Here is a 14,716-nt window from a genome sequence, read left to right as displayed (position 1 = left end):
TTGGTCCTGAGAGTATTTTCAGTCTTTACTATTCCTTCTGCATTAACTCTTTTCTAACCAACTTTCAGCTTTACTTTTTTTTTTTTTTTAAATATTTATTTATTTGGCCACACTGGGTCTTAGTTGTGGCATGTGGGATCTAGTTCCCTGATCAGGGATTGAACCCAGGCCCCCCGCATTGGGAATGTGGAGTCTTAGCCACTGGACCACCAGGGAAGTCCCTCAGCTTTACTTTTTAAAAGACTACATCCTCTTTAAAATCAGTGATCCGTTATTTAATTCTAAAGCATTTGACACTTCTTGCCTTAACAATTTTAAAACCACACACAAAACACTATTTTCATTCAATATTCTAAAAGTGTAGTCCTATTTTGCAGTATACCCATCTGATCTCTGTAATTATAGTCTGTCACTTAAAATATACTATTTAAATCTAATTTTTACATTTAAAAAATTACCTTCAGTAATAACTATTTTCTGTGGAGTTATTTCTGAGAATGTCGCTTTTCAGAATGTGAGAATATATATGTATAGCTATAATCCTGTGAGTTTAAAGTCTGTTCTGACACCTTATGTATATACTTGTAAAAAAAAATTTTGTATGATTTTGTGATAATGTAGATCCCAAAATATTTATTTAAAAAGCATATGTTGACAGTAAATGAAAGCATTTTAAGGAACTGTTCCTATTTTTTGCCCTTGCCATTCCAACTGTTTTCACCCTACATGCCCCACCTCACTCATCCTTTCTCAGAAAGCAAGGGACTGGGTATCTGGGAACCATTTACCAAAGCAGCACTCAACCCAAGAAGCTTATATTATCATGCTTTTCAAACTAAATTCACTTTTTTAAAAAGTAGGACTGAATAACTGTTTTAAGCCACCTCAACACTTTGGGCCACTCCTGTTTTCAGAGTTGAAAAGTGAAAGCAGCAATCCCAACTTTTGGAATAAGGACACTCCCCTCATCCATCTCTCTACACGCATAGCAAGGCTGTAGCCTGAAACTGGATTATCAGAACTGACACCACCACCACCGTTGTAAATGCTGATACTTGAACACAGCAGTGTACAAACACGCCTCCAATGTTTTAATAGAATTCAGCTTTTCCTGAAACTGTCTTTCCATAGTCAAAACAAAACACCAAAAAAACACCCAATGTTAAAATCACTTAATAAACTTACAAACTTGAAAAATTAGACACTTCAGATAGGCAATAAACTTCATATTATGAAAGCAATATATTCCAAGTTTCAAAGATCTGACAAATTTTGTAGAATGTCTTTCATCAGTAATGGAAACTTTCAAACTCCATAGTCTTCTGCCAGGTAGGACTGGGTGTCATTCACTGAATAAACAAAACCAGAAATTTTTTCAATTAACTGCTTTAATTAATGTCAGTTAAGAGAAGTTGAGTATTTTCAGACAATATTTGTTCTATAGATTACAATGTAAATACCAGATTTGTAAAAGAAATTAATTATATAAGGTGCATAAAAGATACTAACATATGCATTTAAATTTGTAGGCCACAGTGAAAATACTTTGAAACTTACTTTCAATGTTTTACAATTACTAATGTCCGAGAAAAGTGATGTGAGATTTGTAAGCAATGTAACTCTTGAAGGCCTTAAGTTTATGTGCACATAGTATGTTCAGAAGTTAAAAAAGATTTGATGGAGGTGATCTAGGTAAACAAGCAACTGCTGAATGAAACAAAATTTGGTTTATGTAGTAAATTATTTTTCCAAACGACCCTTAACTGAACAGCAGAGAAAAATCAGTGTTAAGTTTCCCCCAAATTTGTATGCTTATAAATTTAAGAAACTATAAAAAGCATCTGAAATGACATTAGAAAAACTAATTTTAACCTTTACCTGGTTTGAGGTCGAATCCATTTCAAGGCATGTCGTGGTGGTACAGTAATGGTGGGATGATAAAATGTACAGTCAGGTCTTGTACACTGAGTGTTAAATCTACAGTGCTAAAGACAGAGAAGAGTTTCAACAACATCTGCAAAGCTAATACGAAAAACACAGCAATCTGAGATGACAGTAAACCAGTGCACGGTAAGGTTAATGGGGCTGTAGAGATGACTTGCAACTTTCAATACTACTGAAACCTTGAAAAATGAACCTCCACCAAGACACAAAATCTTAAAGAATAACAGCAGGTTAAATTTCAAAAGGAACTTTAGCATGTAGAACAAACTGCCTCTAACCAGTGTGATAACGACCTTGCACATCCTGCCCAACATCCCTTACATTTTTACCCTCACCTATGCCCAACTGCAGTTGGGGAAGTGAAGGCCTTTCATATGGTTTCCAGGCTGTTATTTCAAAGAGAAGATGATTCATGCTGAGCAACTAAACAGCTGGAGACACATCGACCAATCTTTAGTACACAAGGCAAAACCATGGGTACAAGTATGGATGGTATCATTAAGTACTACTAGATTTCATCATCTCAGTGCTGGCAAGAGGGGTAGGGGAGGAGGAACACAAGCAGGGGCAAAGAAGAATGGAAACTGACTAGCAAAGGTGAGCTTCACTCTCCTAAGAGATCAGGCTACTAACATTAAATCAGTTCAGACAACCAGGCCTAATGGGCCAGACATGGGCTCAGGGACAACTAAGGAATAACTTAAAGGTCTTAAATACCATAAAGTTAACTCTAACAAAAAAGTTAAACTGGGGTGGGGTGGGGGGGGGGTGGTAAAAAAAGGAAGATGATATAGTTCGCTAGTGTCCTTAAAGTCTTAGAATTGAGAAGTTACCACTTAACTCATCATTTTGGGGAAAATGATTCTTACTTTTGGATGATAGAAGGGACATTCCATTTTCTTACAAGCAGGGAAGTAACGGCAGAGCTGACTACTAGAAGGTGGTGCTGGTGTTGTAACTGCTGAGAAAAATAAAGACAGATGAAATTATTTGGCAAAATAATTTTTAATGCAGTCTGCTGTTTTATGGGAACCACTTTTTAACTAAAAAATGAGATTTATATATTCATTAATCAAGATAAAAATAGACTACTATAGGATGAACACACTTGTTCTTTAAAGATTAGTTAGAATAACTGATTCTGCCACAATGATTTCTAAAACTATTTCTTGTTTTTAATTCAGTTTATAGTCACAAAATGTCATTTTCCGTTTTTCACCCAAATGTAGTAGTGCACAAAGTCACCAACCTGGTTTTGGAGGCAGTACTGGAATTCTTCTACTCACATGAGTGAAGGGACAATCTGGTTTAGTACATTTTGCATCGTATTTACAATTTGGATGAACAAACAAACATTTTTCAGCGAATTTACAATTGGGGAAGGCTCTATAAAACAAAAAAACATTATTCACATTTAATCTCCTGAATGCATTATTAGTTTTTTGCAGAGAGGGTCCATTATACTCCTAAGTCCATCATGATTTGTTCTGAGAAACACAGAAGTAACAGGAAAAAAAAAAAAACATTTCTAAATGATGTCCCAGGACACAACCATCTATTCCAAAGCCTGGGGTAATAACACATCTTCAGCTCTAGCCAAGCCACCATGAAAGGTAGAAGGGTTTTTTGTGATAATCAACACCACTTACTCTGTAATTAAGGTCTGTGTCTGTAATATTTTATGGAGTAAACTCAATTTATGTGAGCACAATATATATATATGCAAGGCCCCATACTACAAAAAAAAAAAAAAAAAAAAAAAGACTCATCCCATGGTCTCCCTATATGCACATCCATGTAATTCTCACATCAAGATTTCCTTAAAGTTAAAACATGACGAGATTCCACCTACAGGACCAAAAAAAAAAAAAAGGTCATCTCTCAAAACCAACCAGCTGGCAAGGAAAAATAATACTGAAGTCCAGAATGTTTCCTCATCACCCGTAACTAATTTTTTCCCCAAAGTCTTAAAATCTGTGTGTGAACACAATGCATACCAACTGGGGAAGTTATCATATATCCATCTCCTTAAATGTACAGAATCCTCAAAGAAACCCAGAAATTTCAATACACATACACAAGTGTACGGTGTCCTGGGAGGGCCAGAGTAAGTGCCACTGCTGCATTTAGTTATAAAACTCAAACTTGTCCATGTAGAAAAGAACAAAAATAGGCTGTATCTAGAAATTAACCTGAAGACCAGAATCAGTTTGCTGCTACTCACTTGCAAGGTGACACAGGATGATGGTAAGCACATTCATCCCCATTTTTACAGGCGGGCCAGTACTTGCAGCGCTCCAAGAGTTTTTCTGGTTTCTGTGCCACACTCAGTTCACTCATCTCAGCTACAAAGGGAAACAAAAGTATCTCGTTAATTATGATCAATTCAGGACATGGCACCTTTAATAAATTTCCCTCAAAACCCAGTCTTACAATCTTATGTTCTTCTATGTCTATAAGTTACACAAAATACATGAGCCCAAATAATCTGGTTGAGACGGATACTAGAACCCTATAAAGATTACTAGGAAGTCAACTGCAGTTCTCACTGTGAGAGTAAAGTGGACGGTGATGTGCTGCAACTAGAGCCAAAGTTCTCACCGAAAAATTCCAATTCTCAAAATTATCTCAGCTGAACTAAATATAAAAGGGAGGAAAATGTCAAGTAGGGAGCCAATAAAATGAAATGGGAACTGAAAATACCAGGTGATAAAAAACGTGAATTAGTTCTCATACTCAGGTTAAGATGCCAAGTGTCTGCATACAAGTGTTTCCACTCGCTTAAGTATGTGCAATTTTCTAAGTCCGGGTGATACACTCACATCAATGTACAAAGGGAGGAAAAGATTTCTGCCTAAAATGAGTGACAAATGTCATAACCTACAGGGGCCCAGCAGATCACCTAACAGAGTGAGGCTGGCTGGGTGATCAAATGGCAGAAAGCCTCTTGGAAGAAACAAAGGTTGAGAAGAGCAGCCTGAGCAGCAAGCACATGACCACCCATGGTGCTCACTGCCGCTCCACTCAAGTGTTTCATTTCAATGTCAACTATTATGATGTGGGAAAATGGAACTAGTGTTGCCAGAATGCCTCCCGATTCAGGAAGCCAAACACCTTTTTTATCTGATATCAATTTTATTTATTTATTGGCCACGCTGTGCAGCATGCAGGATCTTAGCTCCCCGACCAGGCATCAAACCCATGCCCCCTGCAGTGGAAGCATGGAGTCTTAACCACTGGACTGCCAGGGAATTCCCCTATATCTGAATTTTAAATGCTAGCAACTAATTGAAACTTAAAACACAGAATAAACCAAATAAGGCCATGAGTTGCCAGCTTCTGGCCCAAGACACCCTAGCCAAAAAAAAAAAACAAAGATGTTACATATTATGGTTCATATTCATGTTTATGAGAGCAAACAGCACTTCAACCACATCACCTAGTCCTCTTGCAGGTCAAATTTGGCTCTATCACTTACTGGCTGAGCAAGACACTTTGGACATGTGTTAGCCAACATCTCTGAACTTCTGCTTCCTCATCCATACCAAGAGAAAATAACGTCTTCCTTAAGAGTTTCACGATTCAATGCAAACAAGAATGTAAAATAGGCAACTGCCAGTATCAGGAGTACTCATTGTTCTAGTGACCCAACCTCAGTCTTCATGAAGGAGAACAAGGCACACAAATCCAGTCCTGAAGTCCAGCTAGGAGCATCATCAGACAGCTACTGGGACTGTACCTGACACATTTTCCATGCTACTTTAAAAATAGGAAAATTTACTATTAAGCTCCGGGATATAAAAGTATCCAATATGATAGTCTGGAAGGAGAAGTTTTCTCCAATTTTAAATGTTTTTTTTGTGTAATTCCTGCAGAGAAAATGTGTTTTACCCTCCCTTCCTAAAGAACATACTTTAAACTCTGGTATATACATAAACCCAGACAAAGTGAAAGCAGTTAACAGAGTACCCAAGAGCAGCTTGGCTGGAAAACGGAGTACAGTGGCTAGATCTCATGAGCAATATTAAACACTTTACAAGGAAGCTTTATCCTTCTGATGAAAAAAAAATCACATCATATATACACAAAGGTCAAAACTCTGGTTTTCCCTAACATTTACTTCATAAGCTATTAAAACTCTTCCTGTTTAAGTTTTAAGAGGCAAACTCACTTTTTATTGCAAGCTATAAAAATTTATGTTGCCATAAGGCCAGTGGGAGTGGCTTAAAACATATGCTGCTGTTGGTGGCATCCTTGAAACACTCCACAAAAAGCCACCATAAGCAATTACCAAGTTTCAAACTCCCTACTTGGAGGGGGAGAGCAAGAGAGCCTCTTTGTGGAGTCTTTCCAGCCTCACTTATGTCCTAACTACTACAAAGCTTCATCTTTGAGCAGCAGTGAAAAATTGAGAGTCCTAGATCAAAGCAATGGTAAAGGAGGCTCATCACTCACCACAGCTGTCTCCAACAATGGCCAAAGCAAGAATTTCTAACATGTTATTTAGAGTCTCACTGCTATGACATGTATACCAATAAAGCCTAACACGGACATCTACATTTAAACCAAATTAGACCCTAACGTACCAAAAATTAAACTACCAAAATGAAAACCAAAGTACTAAAAACACCAAAATCTTCTCGTATTTTAGACAAAATATACAGGGTCAAGAAATCTGGACTGCCTATTACAGTTCTGAACACCTTTGTTTAACATTTACAATTTTTCCTCCTTTCGAAGAAAGGTCAGATTTTTCAACTCCCTCCACCAATCAAAGCCGCGACACTACATTACTGACTCATAGCAGAAAAAGCAGTCGGTTCAAGATTAACAGCAATATCTCCTTCACTCACTTATCACCTCCCCCTAAAGGCTAATATATTTTTAGTGACTGAAAAAAGTACTTAGTACATTTTCATATCTCTACCAAGAAGAGGGTTACTTTGGAAAAATTTCAAAACCCGTAACTGTTTCTTCTTTGATACTCTTCATGTTTAAGATTCATATTTAAAATTCAGTAATTGTCTCCTCTCCCAATGCAAATGTCCCTAAAAATTTTACAAGCTATGAGGAGCCTGATTACCATTCTCTTTCATTAATGAAAATGCTCAGTGGTGTTGTACCTGCCACTGGTATCCAGTGACAGAAGAAGCGTGACAAGAAATGTTCATCTGCCTAAAAGCATGCTGCTATCTGAATTGAGTTCATTTGATTCCCACTAACTACTACGCCTCTATACTAATTAATTTAAACATAAGGTCTTTTCTAAAGCTCCAAGAAGTATTTTGACAGATTAGGTGAGAAACTCCTTTCAAGGGAATTTCACTGAGGTAGAAATAGCATCAAAATCCAAACTGACTTTTCCTGTCAAGTTAATTACAAAAGAGACTACCGCTGGTTCAAGCGGACACACAAGTACAGTTTCTAAGTGGGAAAAAAAAAGGTAAACGAGGCACCAAGAACAATGGTCCCTCCTTTAACAAGCATAACGAAGAGGTATTTTTTGGCTTCCATGGCTGAACTCCATTTTAGCACTGGAGTAATAAACCCCACCTACGGAACAAAGGACAGTCTGAAATTTAACTGGTCGTTTTGTCTGGAAAAAGGAAAAAGGCCCTACTGAATTATAAATAAATGCAAGGCCTCCAACCAATATTCATTCAAGGTAGAGAAATACGTCAAAGACACCCTTCACAATGACAGCGCCCTGAGAATGGAAAAGTCTGAGCTCCCAACACACCGTTTGAAAAGCTACCATCTGGGTCCTCAAGCTGCCTGCTCAGCAAGTGCAACTGCTGTGGGTGGAGGAGACCTGCGAGTCCCTCGTGTGAGGCTGCAGTGTGGTGTGCGGGTCTCATTCCTTCAAAGCACATGTCCTCCTCTTGATCTGACATGTATCCTGGGGGGCTGGGTACACCATCCAGCGTCACTATAAACTTGGGACTTGCAGGTTTATCTGGTTGTACAAGATCTCTGCCAGACAGATAGAAAATACCATAGAATTAGGGAAACGCACAGAAAGCCGAGCCTCCTAAAGCGCTCTTCAACAGAACTATCACTCCCTTACTTGGTTTGCAGTTTCTTCACTAACAAAAAAGACGTGGTAGGACTTCCAGGTACAGCATTAGTGGATTCCTGCTAACACACAATGACTACGGCCAATCACTGCGGCATCAACACCAGCGACCCTTCAGGCTGCTCTCAGGGCAATCTCCCCTCAACCCTGACCCCCAGCATCCATTTGACCTCCCTAGGGTCAAGTGGAAATAAATGGAAAAATCAGCATCTATGCTCAGAACACAAGAGCCAGTAGGTCTATATTTACACTAATTTTATTAACTCTATGTTTGTTTCTTTACAGAACATTCAGTCCATTATCTCGGGCCATAATCACCCCAACCCAATCTGCTAACTCTGTGAGACCTCCTGATTTTGATCACCTGGCTTTTTAAATTTCATTTCCTGGATGTGCATAAAGAAAAGAATTTTATCAAAAGAGCTAAATCATATACTGACTTATTTGTAGGGTAATGGGTTTCTGAATAAGAAAGATGAACTGGAGTTTTTGAAAACTGGATGTGCCTTATGATTCGTGGCCTAACTACAGAATCAATAACTACACTGGGGGCTAGGATGGGGAGGAGGGAAGCTGGGAACTAATGGTTAACCTCCACTTCTAACCAATACAAATTAGCTACACAAGAAAAAGAAACCATCTACCGTGTCTGCATAAGGTGTCCTGAAAGTACCCGAAGGGTATCTGTAGTCTTCATCCCCGACTCCTGGTTTGGTGCCACTACTATTTCCTCAGACAGCTTTGGCTTCTTCAGAATAAATGATCTTGTGTCTGCATGGACCATGGATTCCATGTCATAGTAATCTGAGCCAAAAGAATTGGCCACAAATGTTTACTTGTGAATATACCTTGCATTCCCAACATCACACATGTGAGAAGAATGTCAATCTTTTATATATTTGTAATTATTTTCAAAGGAAAATTACAATGGCTCTACTCCAGAATTAGGCTGCAATTCTATGCCAAACATCTTTCAAAGAAGTCAAGTATTCCTTTCTTCATACAGCATATTACCAAGGCATTCTAATGAACACTTCCTACCTACAGTATAGAAAGGTTCTTCCATGAAGCACCTAATGGGATATTAACAATATAAACTTACTTTAAGTACAACATTTTCTAAAAACATAAAGAATAAAGAGTCCTAATGTGCCCTAGAATGATACAAAGGCTGTTTTAAAAAGAAACAATCTCTCCAAAATCTGTTGTGTTCATTTTGCACACTTACTGAGCAGAACATACCCTGATGAAAAGCATGCAACTGGCATAATTTCTGCCTGGTTGTAGACAGACTACTTCGAAAGGGAATTTTAAGATGAATGGACGCTGATAAAAATACAGCAAGGGAAACACTGACCTTTAATGCAAGTAGCCACAAATCACACCATCTACAATATGATTCTTAAGCTAAACTACTTTATAAAATACACCAAGACCTGGAGCCCAGGATGGAGACGGATGATCCATCAATAGGCAATCAACTGACTAAAATCAGTAAGTCGCACTTCTCTTAAAATTAACAGGCAAATAACAGAAACCAAAATTCATAGGATATTTATTCGTGTTCATTCACAGAACAAACTGAACACTTTGAGAGCACTGTGCTAGGTACACAAGGAAAAAAATAGAAAAATAGATGCATTCATAATTTCAGAACAGCATGTCCCAAAAGGTGATCCAAAAAAGGTACAAACAAGGTGTTGGAAGAATACAAAGTAACCTACTCCAGCCCAGAAATCAAGAAAAAGCCGGGGGGGGGGGGGGGGGCCGAGGATGAACACTTGAAGCAGGTATTAAAGGAATGAGCAGGAATAAACTAAGAGGGAGAGAGAATTAGAGAATAAAAAGAGCATTTCAGGTAGAGTCACTGAAGAAAGGCAGGGGCTTTCCTAAGGCACGAGGAATTGGAGACACAGTGAGAAAAGTGTGACCAGAGGGGTATGTGGCAGGCTAAGTAGGTAAGTGGCAAGAAGGCTAAGGCCTAAAGGATCTTGTATGTGCCAGTGAGTTTGGATTCTGGTCTAGAAGTAATAAGTAATCCAGAGAGGTTTCTAAGTAGGGAAGTGACATAAGCAAGTTGGTTTTCAGAAAAACAGACAGTGGTAGGAATAGACTGGAGAACCACATCTCAGCTATGAGGCTGCTGCCCAAGAGAGATGGCGAGGCTCCGAAACACAAGATTCTCACCCCTTGTCCTCTTCTCGCACACGTCAGAGGAAAAGGAAACACATTCCACACGCACACTGGCACTAGCAGTCACAACAGGTGCATTTTCAACTACCGTACCAGGAAGGAGGCAAACCTGCCTCCCCCTGCAAGGGCAATAGGGACAGTAAGACAAGCAGAGGAGAGGAGGAGGAACTTGAGTCAGGACAGGAGAAAAAGCAGGTTTAAGAGAGACAAAGATTAATTTCAATTTTAGATTTCTTTAGTTTAAGGTCTTTGTGGGACTCTCAGGTGTTTAAAAAGAAGCTGAAAGTTCAGATTTGACTATTAGGAGGGGGAGAGAAATAAGAGAGGCAAAGTCGAAGCTGAAGGTGAAATGAGAACATTGAATAAATTGTACAGTCAGTGCTGCTATCTTCTCAGTGAATCCTCACAGGGAGCTTAGGAAGCAGATTTTCCTTCTGTGTTACAGATGGCCAATTTGCAATTCAAAGTTCTGAAATGATTTACTGCATTCTCCGAGTTAGCAAAGCGAGGGTCCTCAGTTTAGTCCAAGGGCTGCTGCTCCTTCTCAGCACCCTGTTCTTTCTGAGGCACAGCAGTTCTACTAGTTTGCATCTTGGGAGAATACAGAAAAGATGAAAATAATGCTGAGGTCAAGACACAGGATAAAGTTAACATTTTAAGGGGCAGTAGAGGAGGAGGGGAGTTGAGGGAGAATGAAAAGGAATAAGTAGAAGAATAGAGAGTGAAGTCCTAGAAGCCACAGGATCAAAGATGGAAGAAAACACCGGAACCCAAGTACCACACACCAGAGTTTAGAGAAGTGTGCATGGAAAACAGAGCTTTACACTCCACACAAGCCACTGGTCACCTCTGCAACTCATGAGAGGGGCCTGGGTCTAGCAAAGTGACAGATGGGAGAGTTACTGACATCTTCTGGATAAAGAAGATGGGTTGAACCCTCTAATAAAATGTCAATAAAGGGTTAATTTTTTTTAAAAACTCACAAAGAAAATAATTGTAAAAGAAGAGAACCACATTTTGAAAGTGGAAAACTAACTTAGTAGATCTCAAAAAGCAGAGTCTCAAGCCAACAATGAAGCAATCTAACATGGGTCCCGAGATTCTTCAAAGGCTGAGAAAGTGGCAGCACAGGAGACCCTGGGAAGGGGTTGGGAGAAGACAGGGCACAATAGAAGTGGGTTCAAGTGTCCATTTCAGAAGCAGTTAGTTCTTCCTAAACTCTGTTTTCTTCTTTTCTGATCCTTACCACACCTGTTCCCCTATAGGTGGAATTCACATCTATATTGAAGATATTTGAAATAATTGGAGATGTGCTTCCCTGTCGATCACTGCTGGAGAGGCTTATGGATGAAGCATCATGGTCTCTTGACAAAAAGGTGCCACAACAAAATTAACTACATGTATACTGTTAAAATTTTAAAAAGCAGTTAGATTTCCTGATAACCTCTGACCACTTCTCCCCTGGAGAAAAGTGGAGCTTTAGACTTCTGAAAGGTAAAAACAGGGGGTTTCTGGACCAACGAATGCCAGCCATGTTGAATGAAGTACCATTCTGAAAACATGTGTGTGTTAAGTAAACATCACGTAGTAGTTAATGTTGAGGTGCCTCCCTCAGGGCCCTGTTCCCCACTGAGCTCCCAGAACCCTGGCATCCAATCCATTTCTTGGAAGATCTTTCTTCGGAGAAGCTGACCAACCTAAGTGAAAAGACCCAAAGACATGGACATCATGGTGCCCCCAAAGTAAACAGGCAAGACTAATCACTCTCCACTGCAGAATCTACATTCAAAAGTCGAAAGTCCCCTACCTCATCCCCCAATTAATGAACCCACAACACCAACCAGATTTTTAAGTGCCCCACTCTTAAATATGTCAACCAAGGATCCTCAGACATCTGAGAACCTCTGTCATGAAAGACAGTGATCAAAACAACCAACCTGGAGAACACACGACCAAAGAGGGAGGGGGGGAAAATGTCCAAAACTACCTCTAATACCTTGAGAGAAATAAGAGAAAGTATTGTATACATAAAATAAAATCAGTATATTAAAAAATAAATAAAAGAAACAAAGGGGCTCTCAGAAATAAAAAGTGATAGGAGGTAAGCAAAGGATGTATTCATTCATAAGCCTCGTAGAATTGCTTGATGCTTCAAACTGTATATGCACCATGGATAAAAATAAAGGAAACAAAAAAATGTACAAGAGCTGATGATGCAAATACAACATAGACAGACCTTAGCTGCCAAACATTTTGAAAGAAAATACTCTTATGCACAAAGCAGGATGGAATGCTGGGAGATGAGAGGGCAAAATCAAGGATGGAGAACAGCACAACACTTTCATAGATAAAAGGGAGAAGCCAGCAGAGAGGCAGAGACTAAAGCTACAGAAGTGTGGAGACACCAGAATGCTTGGCAACTGAGCAGGATCTGACATCCGAGTAGAAGCTATCCTAAGAGAAAATAAGCACACCTTTCTGAGGCAGAGGCCAGGAAGGGTCAGGGAATACAGTTGCTAACTGTAGAATCCTGAACACTGGTGAAGAAAATTCAGTCAAGGGACCCCAACTTCCAACAATGGGCAGGTGTAGAGAAACAGATGAAGGAGAAAACAGGATCTGAATTTAAAACTCCAGGGAACCAATGGCTCCTTTCATTTATTCAGCAGCCAGTTATTAGGCACTTAACATGCGTCTGTCAGGAGCCAGAGGGCACTGACAATACAGAGAGAAATAGGGCACTCTCCCCAGTCCTGAGGTAGCCCATGGTATGTGTGTCTATGTGTGCTGAGGGTCGGGGAGACAGGTAAACTAGTTACAGTGGCTCTAAGAATAAGCTCTAGGTACAGCCCTGGCCATAAAGTTAAGTAAAAGTGAGAATAAGGTTGAACAGGCCAGAGGACACTAAAGCAGCTCAGGGGAATGGCAAAACTTGAATGGAGAGCAGGGTAGGGACTCAAGTGATCCCTAAAGCAGCGGCGTGAGCAGCCAACAGTTTGCAGGGACCCCAGTGAAATGGCATCAAAGGGAGAAAGTTTCTGCATGAGGTGAAAAATACAAACACCACACAGTATGAAGAAAATGCAGATCTTGTCTCTTGGCCCTAAAATATTTTTACGGATCTTAATATAGGATCTTAGGGCAGGATATAAGAGATACAAGATACATTAAATGAGGTGCAAGGAATGGAAATAGCAACTGAAAAATGTTAGGTTACAATGAAAATTTAAGATTATTACCAACCTTGACTGATCTGCAAAGTTTCCGCCATTACTGGGTCAATCTGCAGTCGGGATAACAACTGCCTCTGTTGAGTTCCTAGGATATAAATTTTAAAACTTCACTAAATTTAAAAAACAAAACAATACCAACATGTGTGCTTCCTAGAAATTAAGACCAAAATAATCTTTCGAGATTCTTAATTGAAAGTCTTTAAAACAGTTTAAAGCTTCCACAATGCAATTTAATAATATTTATAGATCAAAGGTCTATAAAGACAACCTGTACTCAGGTTAAACCAAAAATGGCAATGGTTCTCCCTGTCTGGAAGCAGGTTTCCCTGGATTGGAGATAAAGCCTGGTGGTAAAAGTAAAAGGGTGCAAAAGCCAGGGGGAGGTGCTCCATGGACCCTGAGCTTGCGCCCTGAGACACAGGAAACAGCCAACTGCAAGATCAACATAAGAAGTATCTCCCTCTATCACCTGGGCTCTCACCATTATAAGTCAATCCCCACCCAGAGAACTGCAAAACAACACCCCAGAGTTATCTGGTCACAGAGTTCCCAAAAAACAATCTATGGGCTTGGATGGATACAAAAATAATAATGGGGCTTCCTAGGTGGTGCAGTGGTTAAGAATCCGCCTGCCAATGCAGAGGACACAGGTTCGATCCCTGCTCCAGGAAGATCCCACATGGTGCGGAGCAACTAAAGCCTGTGCACCAAGAAAGAAAAAAAAAACAACAAGCAAGAAGACACTCAGAGTTCTGCAGTCTAGGTCCTCCTATACCAGCAACGCATGTAAACAATCACTTGGATCTCCTGTAAGAAGTTCAGCTAGAGTATGTATTATTTCTTAAAGAGGTTCACAACTTCCTCATAGTTACACTGCAAAACAGAGAACTGCTTTTTCTATCATCAGTTTGAGGGATGGGAGGATGCCATACTTCTCCAAATCTCCCCAGCTCAGTACTCAGCACATACCAGGTACTCACTTGCTGATGTAAAACAGAAGTGTTACAGTACAGTGTACAAAGGAAGGTAATTGATAGGGTTCCAAATACTGAAATATCAGCAAGGTGCATGCTAATTCTTAGTAACTCTATTACTGTCAGTTTCACAAGGACAGTCTGCTCATTCATTGCCAACATGGAAGTTGGCAACTGCTTGCCAACTATCACGTTTTGTTAAAATTTAACTTCACTAAAAGTGTTAAAACCTACCCAATTTTTATCAGCTATTTTCTTTTAAAAGATAAGCTGTACTACATTACTCTTCAGTGGTA

At 39.5% G+C, this 14,716-nt stretch overlaps 1 protein-coding gene across 4 annotated transcripts in view; it reads right to left on the bottom strand.

The window, feature by feature from the left end:
• Positions 1-74: 74 nt before the first annotated feature.
• The window catches only part of ZC3H14 (zinc finger CCCH-type containing 14), a 39,517-nt gene continuing 24,875 nt past the window's right edge, over positions 75-14,716 (bottom strand). The window contains exons 10-17 of one of the 4 annotated variants that reach the window (XM_057733808.1): positions 13,457-13,531; positions 8,665-8,824; positions 7,685-7,917; positions 4,169-4,289; positions 3,194-3,330; positions 2,814-2,905; positions 1,879-1,985; positions 75-1,349 (exon numbers count right to left, since the gene is read on the bottom strand). In XM_057733808.1, coding sequence (XP_057589791.1) covers positions 1,343-1,349; positions 1,879-1,985; positions 2,814-2,905; positions 3,194-3,330; positions 4,169-4,289; positions 7,685-7,917; positions 8,665-8,824; positions 13,457-13,531 — 932 coding nt within the window. In that variant the 3' untranslated portion in view covers positions 75-1,342. The remainder of the gene's footprint in view (positions 1,350-1,878; positions 1,986-2,813; positions 2,906-3,193; positions 3,331-4,168; positions 4,290-7,684; positions 7,918-8,664; positions 8,825-13,456; positions 13,532-14,716) is intronic. The other 3 variants (XM_057733809.1, XM_057733810.1, XM_057733811.1) reach the window with 3 other exon arrangements.

The sequence above is a fragment of the Hippopotamus amphibius genome, chromosome 4 (assembly GCF_030028045.1).
Source record: "Hippopotamus amphibius kiboko isolate mHipAmp2 chromosome 4, mHipAmp2.hap2, whole genome shotgun sequence".
NCBI classification, from domain to species: Eukaryota; Metazoa; Chordata; class Mammalia; order Artiodactyla; family Hippopotamidae; genus Hippopotamus; species Hippopotamus amphibius.
The sequence above is the reverse complement of the archived record's forward strand: the minus strand, read 5'-3'. Positions and strand labels throughout refer to the sequence as shown.